A 12,481-nucleotide genomic window follows, 5' to 3' on the forward strand; every position below is an offset into this window, starting at 1 on the left:
TGTATATTTGTTCCTAACTTCCCTGAAAAGTTGCGTATCACAGGGGCCATTTGATGCTAATGCAGAACGGATGTTTTTGAGCTGGTCAAGGGCAGACAGGTCTGGAGTGAACCAAGGACTATATCTGTTCCTAGTTCAAGTGGGGCATGCTTATTTAAGATGGTGAGGAAGGCACTTTTAAAGAATAGCCAGGCATCATCTGTTGATGGGATGAGGTCAATGTCATTCCAGGATACCCCGACCAGGTCGATTAGAAAGACCTGCTCGCAGAAGTGTTTTAGGGAGCGTTTGACAGTGATGAGGGGTGGTTGTTTGGTCGCAGACCCATTACGGATGCAGGCAATGAGGCAGTGATCTTGATTGAAAACAGCAGAGGTGTATTTGGAGGGTGAGTTAGTTAGGATGACATCTATGAGGGTGCCCGTGTTTACAGATTTGGGGTTGTACCTAGTAGGTTCATTGATAATTTGTGTGAGATTGAGGGCATCAAGCTTAGATTGTAGGATGGCCGGGATGTTAAGCATGTCCCAGTTTAGGTCACCTAGTAGCACGAGCTCAGAAGATAGATGGGGGACAATCAATTCACATATGGTATTGAGGGTACAGCTGGGGGCAGAGGGAGGTCTATAGCAAGTGGCAACAGTGAGAGAATTTTTTGAAGTAGAAGCTCGAATTGTTTGGGTACAGACTTGGATAGTAATACAGAACTCTGCAGGCTATCTTTGCAGTAGATTGCAACACCGCCCCCTTTGGCAGTTCTATCGCGGCGGAACATTTTATTGTTAGCGATGGAGATTTCAGGGTTTTTGGTGGTTTTCCTAAGCCAGGCTTCAGACACGGCTAAGACATCCGGGTTGGCAGAATGTGCTAAAGCAGTGAGTAAAACAAACTTAGGGAGTAGGCTTCTAATGTTAACATGCATGAAACCAAGGCTTTTACGGTTACAGAAGTCAACAGATGAGAGCACCTGGGGAGTGGGAGTGGAGCTAGGCACTGCAGGACCTGGATTAACCTCCACATCACCAGAGGAACAGAGGACAAGTAGGATAAGGGTACAGCTAAAGGCTATACGAACTGGCCGTCTAGCATGTTCGGAACAGAGAGTAAAAGGAGCAGGTTTCTGGGCACGATAGCATAGATTCAAGGCATAGTGTACAGACAAAGGTAAGGTAGGATGTGAGTACATTGGAGGTAAACCTAGGCATTGAGTAATTATGAGAGAGATATAGTCTCTAGAGACGTTTAAACTAAGTGATGTCATCGCATATGTAGGACGTGGAACAACATGGTTGGTTAAGGCATATTGAGCAGGGCTAGATGCTCTACAGTGAAATAAGACAGTAATCACTAACCATGATAGTAATGGACGAGGCATATTGATATTAGAGAGAGGCATGCGTAGCCAAATTAACATATGGGTCCAGTGAGTGGTTGGTCTGACTGGGGTCACGGTGATTCAGACAATTAGCAGGCCGATGCTTACAAGCTAACAGTTAGTAGGCTGGGGATAAACAAGCTAGCAGTTAGCAGACCAGGGCTGGCAAGCTAGCAGTTAGCAGACCGGGTTAGCAAGCAAGCACTTGGCAGACCGGGGCTAGCAGTTAGCAGACCGGGGCAGGCAAGCTAGCAGTTAGCAGACCGGAGCAAGCAAGCTAGCAGTTAACAGACCGGGGCTAGCAAGTTAGCCTGTTGGGGACGTCGCGATGGGGGTAAGTCTGTTTTTGCCTCTTCGTGCGGTGACGTCGATAGACCAGTCGTGGAATTAGTAGGGTTCCAAGTAGCTCTAGGTAGCTGGCAGGTCGCGGTTAGCAGAATGGGCCTTCAGCCGACGTCGCGCCTGAGGGGCCTGTTGGAATCCTCAGGCAGATTATGTCGGTATTCCAGTCGTAGAGGATCGGCGGGGTTCCGTGCCCCGTACCGGCAGAAGAAGGGGTCCGGATATTGTAGCCCAGGAGTGGGCTTCGGTGGTAGCACAGGAACCCTGGCCGGGCTAGCTTCAGGCTAATTGGTGCTTGCTCCGGGATGGAAACGCTAGCCAGGAGTAGTCACCCGGGATTGCGGTTAGCTAGTTGCGAAGATGCAGATGAAAATGTTCAGAGTTTGCGGTGGGAATCCGGGGATATGGGGGGGGAAAAATTATAATAATAGGTCCGTTATGCTCTGGTTTGAGTCACGTTATTCGAACTGGCGAGAGCTTTCCGAGCTAAAGGTTAGCTGATGACCGCTAGCAATGGTTTGCTTACTGATAGCTGGTAGGTAGTTAGCTGGCTATCTTCAGTTGAGGGATTCCAGATCCGAAGTAAATAGAAATACTTTAGAAAAAAACAGATCCACGCCACATTGGGTGAGGCGGGTTGCAGGAGAGTATTTAGAAGTTGTGGTTTAGGAAAATATTTTTAAAAGATACGCGAAGAAAAATATGTAAAAAGATATATACAAGGGACACGACAGGACAAAGACAAAGATGTCTGACTGCTACGCCATTTTGGATATATATATATGTATATATATTGGACTTCCTGTTGTTTCCTTGAACCATAGACAATCTAAACCAACATTTTTATTGGAACCATATCTTGGGTCTTGTCTTGAGGGTCTTGTCTTGAGGGTCTTGTCTTGAGGGTCTTGTCAAGGTATTAGAAGACAGAAGAACGAAGGGGCCGTAACCCCCCCACCCCACCACCAAGCCCTGGGTCCAACCTCACCACATCACAGCAAGCTTCTGCCACATGGACCCAGCAGAGATCTCCCAGATCCAGAATGTGGTAGCCCACCAAGGAGCACTGTTAGGACAAGAAGCAAGAACAGCTCTCCCAAATCTCCGGGAACCTTCTGGTACTTGCCGAGTCCCTCCAACCATGGCACGCCCCCAACCCAGGAGGATCCAATGCACAGGTCTCATTGCCCAGTGCTACAGACGTCGTTGTGGTTCCTCCAGGGAACCTGCACCGGGAACCCAAGCCCCTGAGCGGTATGACGGTCACCCGGGAGGATGCAAGGGGTTTCTCACTCAGTGTACTCTGGTGTTCGAGCTACAGTCCTCCTCGTTCCACACCGATCGGGCCATGATCACCTATATCATCACTCTACTCTCGTGTGGGAACAGCAGCCACCATCTTGCAGATCTGTAGTAGCCTTCACTGCCAAGCTGCGACGAGTCTTCAACCACCCAGTCTGCCGGACGAGAAGTGGCCAGCCTACTGTTCAACCTCCGCCAAGGGGCCATTGAGTTCCGCATCCTCGCCGCCGAGAGGGGGTGGAATACGGAGGCACTGGTTACCGCTTTCCACCAGGGTCTGTCTAACTCCATCAAAGATGAACTGCCCGCTCAGGAACTGGGAGAGGACCTCGAGTCCCTGAAAACGCTAGCAATCAGGATTGACAACCGGGAATGGGGGAGACAGCCCCCTTTTGACACCACTCCAGAATTCCGGTTTCCTGAGCACCCCAAGGCCACCGAGCCCAGCATGGTGGATCCCATGCAGCTGGGTCGCACACGTCTGAGCCCACAGGAGCGTGACAGGCGCATGCACGAAGGCTCCCCGGGGTCGTCTGTATTCCCTCTCGACCCCTGAAGCAGCAGTCATGAACAATTACATCTGGGAGTCGCTGGAGGCAGGTTTCAATCGCCCCTCTACATCCCCTGCTGGTGAATGTAAGAAGGATGGAGGCCTGCATCCCCTGCATCGACTACAGAGGGCTGAACCAGATTACAATCAAGAATTGTTACCCCCTGTCCGTGATGTCCTCTGCATTGGAGTTGGTCCAAGGGGTCCAATTCTTCACCATACTGGACCTCCGCAACGCTTACAATCTGGTGAGAATCAGGGAGGGAGATGAATGGAAGACTGCCTTTAACACCCCTAGTGGCCACCCTTTAACACCCCTTATCGAACTCACCGGCAGTCTTTCAAGCATTGGTCAATGACACCCTGAGGGATATGTTGAATCGATTCGTCTTTGTTAACCTCAATGACATCTTGATTTTCTGCAAGACCCTTCCGGAACACATACTGCACGTCCGCCAAGTCCTGAGACACCTCCTGCAGAGTCCACTATATGTCAAGATTGTGAAGTGTGAGTTCCACGTATCCCAGGATTTCTTCCTGGGTCACATTATCTCTACCACAGGCATCCAAATGTAACATTGAGGCGGTCGCTAACTTGCCCCGTCCCACCTCACTCAAGCAGGTCCAGCGGTTCATTGGGTTTTCCAATTTTTACAGGCGCTTTACATACAACTTTGGTGCGGGTGCAGAGCCTCTCACGGTCCTAACCCGCAAGTCCCAGACCCGTTTTTGCTGGAACCCGAGGATGACAGGGCATTCATGGAGATCAAGGGATGTTTCACCTCTGGACCCATCCTCATTCATCCTGATCCGACTCGTCCCTTTGTGGTGGAGGTGGACGCATAGGACACCGGAGCAGGGGCGGTCCTTTCACAGCGGAACGAGGAGGAGAAGAAACTGCACCCATGCGCCTATTTCTCCAAATGGTTCTCGCCAGCGGAACGCAACTACGATGTAGGCAACCAGGAGCTCTTGGCAATTAAGTGGGCTCTTGAGGGGTGGAGACACTGGTTGGAGAGGGCACCTCATCCTTTCATGATCTGGACGGACCATAAGAACTTGGTCTCCACCCCTCCACCACTCCAAGAAGCCAAGAGGTTGAACACTTGCCAGGCTAGGTGGGCTCTGTTTTTTAACAGGTTTGATTTTACACTAGCCTATCCAAGAATCAGAAGGCAAATGCCCTGTCGCTCCAACATGATGTCTCCAACGAGTTGAGGGATCCCGAGCCCATCATCCCCAGCTCACGCATTGTGGCCCCTGTGATATGGAGTATTGAGACCACGGTCCGACAAGCCCAGACCCGAGAACCTGACCCCAGCGATCAGCCCGGTCCCAAGTACTACAATGGGGACTCTCCTCTAAATAAACTGGGCATCAAAGGGTTAATCCGACACTGGAGTTTCTGAGGCGGAAATTCTGGTGGCCCAACATGATGGAGGATGTGAGATCCTTTGTTGCGGCCTGTTCCATCTGTGCCCAAAGCAAGTCTTCACGTCAGCGACCGGCCGGGTTGCTCCAATCTCTACCCATCCCCAGCCGGCCCTGGTCTCATCTGTCTGTAGATTTTATCACAGGGTTAACTCCATCTCAAGTGCTTACCACTATCCTGGTGGTGGTCGATCGGTTCTCCAAGGCAGCCCATTTCATCGCCTTACCCAAGATGCCTTCAGTGAAGGAGACCACTTATCTCGTGATTATCCATGTCTTTCGACTACACAGAGTTCCCCCGAACATTGTCTCAGATCGTGGGCCTCAGTTTGTCGTATGGTATTGTAAGGCCTTCTGTTCCCCGTTGGAGGCATTGGCGAGTCTCTCCTCGGGGTTCCACCCTCAGTCGAATGGGAAACTGAGCGGGCCAACCAGCAACTGGAGCAAGTTCCTCATCTGGGCAGAGTATGCTCATAACACACTGCTGAACTCGCCATTTGAGTGTCAGTTCGGGTTCGCCGCCCCCTATTTCCTGAACAAGAGGCCGAAGTGGAGGTGCCATCAGCCGAGGCGTTCATTCAACGATGTCACCATATCTGGATCAGAGTGCGATCCTCCTTGCTCCACTCCTCTGCCCGACACCAACATCAGGAAAACTGGCACTGAATACCTCTTCGACTCCTCCGACCGGTTCAACGGGTGTGGCTGTCCACCTGTGATCTTCCCTTAAAGTTGGACTCGCGGAAGCTCGCTCTACGCTACATAGGACCATTCAATATCTCATGGCTACCCATGTATTTCCATGGAAATATAACGTTTATTTGGAAAGTAAGAAATATATAAATATTTTTAAAAGCATTCATGATTTGCGTAAATGTAATATACTATTACTCTTGTTAAAATTATGAAATGGTATTACATTTGGTGAAGAGCACATTATGACTTGTTTAGGACTCGAAACTCAAAGTTTAGGACTTGACTTGATACTTGCCTGTCTTGACTTGGGACTTGAGTGCTAAGACTTGAGACTTACTTGTGACTTGTAAAACAATGACTTGGTACCACCTCTGACCTGCAGTACCTGGTGGACTGGGGGGACTACGGTACTGTCATGGTTCCTCCTGGCACCAGAGGGCAGCAGAGACCGCCCTAGAGACTTTTATTGGACTCAGGTGTGTCTTATTATTTCATGATTGTGTCCCTGTTAAAAGAGGTGTGTTTTCTGTAGTCCTTTGCAGAAGCTTGAATTGTTTACTGTGTGTGGTCTTTTATTGAGTGAGTTTGAGACTTAGTGTTTGTTGTTTTTCTAGTGTACTGTGATCCTGCGGATACTGTTTCTCAGTAAAGTATTTATGTTTATCCTTAACCACTGATTCCTTGTCTGGTCTCTTCTCTGCACCTGGGTCCAACCTTACCACGTCACATAAACAATAAAAAAAAGAGTTCCTCCCACCCCTGTTTTGGTAAGAAGCTGTGGGATGGGGCTGGAGAAATGTAACCTCTTTCAAATTCATAGACAGAGCTAAGGATTCAAGGACTGACCATCCACGATATCAAATGTATAGTGTAAACCATGCTTTGAGGCTATATAGTGTTTGTTTACATTTACTTTGTTTACAAACTTTGGAGTAAAACAAAGCTTATATTTTGGGTTCTGCTGGGGTATGACAGTTGAACTAAGCTCATGTGACATAAGTTATATCCTTCAAGAATCAATGAGTACATATCATTAATTAATATGTCAAAAAATGGATGCATCAACTGCTGATTGCCCCTTTAAAGAGAATTTTGTATTGGTTTTAATTAACCATTTTGATGCCAGAGGGACAGGATGTTGTTTGAGAGCCTTTGAGGCCCACCTGGAAATAAAACTAGGTGAAAGCCTGAAGACTGTTTGTGGTCAGTAACCCACGATCAGTCAGCAAAACATCCACCCACGTTCAGTCAGCAGACAGACCGAGAGAACATGGACCACAGTCTGACCTCAACCGTCCCATCTGTGTACAATATGGAGAATAATACAACCAGCTGCTAGCCACTTGGATGTCCTTTGAGAATATCTACAGATGTAACAGCCAACTTTCACAAGTCCTCATTCAGCCTCTCAGCTCCCAAATATGGCCCAGCTGAGCACACGAGGCCTTCAGCTGTGTTGGGTGTTTAGATCAAGACAAGTAATCTAGTGGGAAAGTGGGAAATTCAATTGGCTGTACAGCGTCACACTACAATAAGACTACCCAGCTAACACATAACGTTCTGAGAACCCTATGTTTCCGAGACCTTGGTGAGAGCGTGGTAGTCCTATAGTAATTTTGCATACAACCTTCCCACAATGTTCTGTGAATGATGCAGGACACCCAGTTAGCACATACTGTTCTGAGAACCATATGTTTCTTAGGTGGGAAATTCATAACGTTTCCTACAGATTTGTAGCAGATAGCTATACACCTTGACAAACTTAGCAGTGAGTGAGTGGTGACCATAAAAACACACATGACTGATGGCTATAGCTAATTAGCTGTGTTCGATAAGTATATTATTCTTCTGTCTTTATCTAGCTCTACTTGTGATATTTTACCTTGCCTTGCTGGCTTGCTAGTTTGCTAAGTAATCAATCCTCTGATGACATCTGTGATGTTGTAGATGATAACTATCTGAATACATGAGCTGCGTCTGAAGTTGGATGTGGTCATATTCACTTCAATGTAAACAAGCCCATTATCTGGTGCGAACCTGCGCATGTAACTTTTCATGATGCGGCCGGGAAATTGGTCTATAGAATGGGTGGACAATGGTCCATGGACAAACATTACTGTACTGTTACCACTGCAGCCAGCGAGACATACATACTGTACATACACAAACACAGCTGGAATACAAACAAGACCATATATCTACACACGTGTTTTTAAAAGCAGAATGGGTCTGATAGCAGCACCCACCTCTCCACTTTCACAGGAACCTATTATTGATGACAAGGATCAGCAGATCCCACAGTCTAATGTCTGTTTCTCTGTGAGGGGTTTAAAGGACGACAGAATGGCAGGGAAGGTAACACTGCCTATGGCTACAGCCATCATCTGGCCTAGCATGGCCTGCACTTATCCTGTTAGCTCCAAGCCAGAAGGTCCACTGGCCTGATACACATCACCTTTCTGTCCAGTTAAAACAGGAAAGATAAACCTAAAGAGAACTAAACAAAGCACAGGATCTGTTCTATCTCGTTGCCTGGTTACGGGTTATAGAAGGTCATGTAAGCCTTGTAAGGTCATGATAGAGAAGCACTGAGGACAGCACCGTGATATCAACACAGTGATACGTCTTACCTGTAACAGTTGTTGTCAAATTTATTGTAGCTGGCAAATGCAATGAGCACTCCAAAGCCGGCTCCCAAGGAGTAGAAGATCTGGGTAGCAGCATCAATCCACACCTACAGCAGGAACATAGAAAGATACTTTATGTGTTGCTCTCAAAGATTTGTCTTCGTGGCCTGTGTGATCCAGAAGTTACAGCCTCTGACCCCGGCCCACTGCCCTTTGACTCACCCTTCCCCTATCCCCCCATCTTTCCAACACTTTACTATCTCTTCAATCAAGCGAAGAAATTAAGAAACTGCCCCACTCCTTAAAAAAAGATAAATATAAATAAATAAAAAGATTTGTCCTCAAAGGGCCCATAGAATTACAGTACGATACAGAGAAGAGCACTACATTTGACAGAATCTCTCCTGAGTACTGACTATCTACTGACTATTGGCTGCAAATAATCTCGTCTCTGATATGATTCCTTGGCCATGTTTTCAAAAAGAGCTCCTTACCGTTCATTTACTGCATTCTATATTGAATATGGCATATTATGCGAAATCACGACCTCCCAGATGTTTTATTCCAATCTTTTTATCCCTCCACTCTGTTTACAAAAACAGCTAACACATGTTTTGGTTTCTAAATGAGTTAATTACATTTATTTCCATATTGGACGTGACTATGGGAGCCCGAGCAGTAACACTGTCCTGCACTCTGAGGCTGTGTCTCTCTGTAAAAGGGTTTAGAAATTCTTGTATCTTTTCCAAAATTCCCAGGTTTTAAGAAATCTTGTTCGGTGGATCCCGGATTTCTAGTTAATTCTCTCTTGATTCCAGGAACCTGGGAATTTTGTAAGTTATTGGAAATATTGCATCCCTAATTTCAGTAAAACACTGTATTGTACTCTGAAGACCTGTCTGACCTTGGGGTCGTTGAGTTGTTTAAAGTCGATGTGGAGGTAGGCCCGTATGCCGTCCATAGCCCCTGGCAGAGTGATGCCTCTGATCAGCAGGACGAACAGCACCACATAGGGCATTGTGGCCGTGATGTACACCACCTGGACACAACACAACACAGAACATTAGCTACATGACAACAGTAGTGTTCAATACACCACCTGGACACAACACAACACAGAACATTAGATACATGACAACAGTAGTGTTCAATACACCACCTGGACACAATACAACACAGAACATTAGATACATGACAACAGTAGTGTTCAATACACCACCTGGACACAACACAACACAGAACATTAGATACATGACAACAGTAGTGTTCAATACATCACCTGGACACAACACAACACAGAACAGTAGATACATGACAACAGTAGTGTTCAATACACCACCTGGACACAACACAACACAGAACATTAGATACATGACAACAGTAGTGTTCAATACACCACCTGGACACAACACAACACAGAACATTAGATACATGACAACAGTAGTGTTCAATACACCACCTGTACACAATACAACACAACACAGAACATTAGATACATGACCACAGTAGTGTTCAATACACCACCTGTACACAATACAACACAACACAGAACATTAGATACATGACAACAGTAGTGTTCAATACACCACCTGGACACAACACAACACAGAACATTAGATACATGACAACAGTAGTGTTCAATACACCACCTGGACACAATACAACACAGAACATTAGATACATGACAACAGTAGTGTTCAATACACCACCTGGACACAATACAACACAGAACATTAGATACATGACAACAGTAGTGTTCAATACACCACCTGGACACAACACAACACAACACAGAACATTAGATACATGACAACAGTAGTGTTCAATACACCACCTGTACACAATACAACACAACACAGAACATTAGATACATGACAACAGTAGTGTTCAATACACCACCTGGACACAACACAGAACATTAGATACATGACAACAGTAGTGTTCAATACATCACCTGGACACAATACAACACAGAACATTAGATACATGACAACAGTAGTGTTCAATACACCACCTGGACACAATACAACACAGAACATTAGATACATGACAACAGTAGTGTTCAATACACCACCTGGACACAACACAACACAGAACATTAGATACATGACAACAGTAGTGTTCAATACACCACCTGGACACAATACAACACAACACAGAACATTAGATACATGACAACAGTAGTGTTCAATACATCACCTGGACACAATACAACACAGAACATTAGATACATGACAACAGTAGTGTTCAATACACCACCTGGACACAACACAACACAACACAGAACATTAGATACATGACAACAGTAGTGTTCAATACACCACCTGGACACAACACAACACAGAACATTAGCTACATGACAACAGTAGTGTTCAATACACCACCTGGACACAATACAACACAACACAGAACATTAGATACATGACAACAGTAGTGTTCAATACACCACCTGGACACAACACAACACAACACAGAACATTAGATACATGACAACAGTAGTGTTCAATACATCACCTGGACACAATACAACACAGAACATTAGATACATGACAACAGTAGTGTTCAATACACCACCTGGACACAATACAACACAACAGAACATTAGATACATGACAACAGTAGTGTTCAATACACCACCTGGACACAATACAACACAACACAGAACATTAGATACATGACAACAGTAGTGTTCAATACACCACCTGGACACAATACAACACAACACAGAACATTAGATACATGACAACAGTAGTGTTCAATACACCACCTGGACACAACACAACACAGAACATTAGATACATGACAACAGTAGTGTTCAATACACCACCTGGACACAATACAACACAACACAGAACATTAGATACATGACAACAGTAGTGTTCAATACACCACCTGGACACAATACAACACAACACAGAACATTAGCTACATGACCACAGTAGTGTTCAATACACCACCTGGACACAATACAACACAACACAGAACATTAGATACATGACAACAGTAGTGTTCAATACACCACCTGTACACAATACAACACAACACAGAACATTAGATACATGACAACAGTAGTGTTCAATACACCACCTGGACACAATACAACACAGAACATTAGATACATGACAACAGTAGTGTTCAATACACCACCTGGACACAATACAACACAGAACATTAGATACATGACTACCTGCACCTGTCTTTTCCTACCATCACTGATTTTGCTGATAGCCACTTTACTGAGGGAAAATGTGCAAGCTACGACTGTGATATGTGGTTGTCTCACCTAGCTATCTTAAGATGAAGGCACTAATTGTAAGCCGCTCTGGATAAGAGCGTCTACCTGGAACCAAAAGGGTTCTACCTGCAACAGAACACATTTCTTCAAAGGCTTATCCTATGGGGACAGCCGAAGAACCCTTTATGGTTCTAGATAGCACCTTTATTTCTAAGAGTGTACAGTAGTGTTCAATACACCACCTGGACAACATAACATTACAGATTACTCATTATTACTGTGAGATCATGTTATATTACAGTAGCAGTGTGGTATTACAGTAGGAGTGTGTGTTGTATTACAGTAGGAGTGTGTGTTGTATTACAGTAGGAGTGTGTGTTGTACTACAGTAGGATTGTGTGTTGTATTACAGTAGGATTGTGTGTTGTATTACAGTAGGATTGTGTGTTGTACTACAGTAGGATTGTGTGTTGTATTACAGTAGGATTGTGTGTTGTACTACAGTAGGAGTGTGTGTTGTACTACAGTAGGATTGTGTGTTGTATTACAGTAGGAGTGTGTGTTGTACTACAGTAGGAGTGTGTGTTGTACTACAGTAGGATTGTGTGTTGTACTACAGTAGGATTGTGTGTTGTATTACAGTAGGAGTGTGTGTTATATTACAGTAGGAGTGTGTGTTGTACTACAGTAGGAGTGTGTGTTTTATTACAGTAGGAGTGTGTGTTGTACTACAGTAGGAGTGTGTGTTGTACTACAGTAGGAGTGTGTGTTGTATTACAGTAGGAGAGTGTGTTGTACTACAGTAGGATTGTGTGTTGTACTACAGTAGGAGTGTGTGTTGTATTACAGTAGGAGTGTGTGTTATACTACAGTAGGAGTGTGTGTTGTACTACAGTAGGATTGTGTGTTGTACTACAGTAGGA

The 12,481-nt window shown here is 45.4% G+C and overlaps 1 protein-coding gene across 2 annotated transcripts in view; it reads right to left on the minus strand.

Annotated features, from left to right (window-relative positions):
- LOC106562421 (sodium-dependent noradrenaline transporter) overlaps positions 1 to 12,481 on the minus strand; it is a 92,826-nt gene that overhangs the window by 18,159 nt on the left and 62,186 nt on the right. For both annotated transcript variants that reach the window (XM_045689315.1, XM_014127300.2), the window contains exons 6-7: positions 9,228 to 9,362; positions 8,327 to 8,430 (exon numbers count right to left, since the gene is read on the minus strand). In XM_045689315.1, coding sequence (XP_045545271.1) covers positions 8,327 to 8,430; positions 9,228 to 9,362 — 239 coding nt within the window. The remainder of the gene's footprint in view (positions 1 to 8,326; positions 8,431 to 9,227; positions 9,363 to 12,481) is intronic.

The sequence above is a fragment of the Salmo salar genome, chromosome ssa11, assembly GCF_905237065.1.
Source record: "Salmo salar chromosome ssa11, Ssal_v3.1, whole genome shotgun sequence".
NCBI classification, from domain to species: Eukaryota; Metazoa; Chordata; class Actinopteri; order Salmoniformes; family Salmonidae; genus Salmo; species Salmo salar.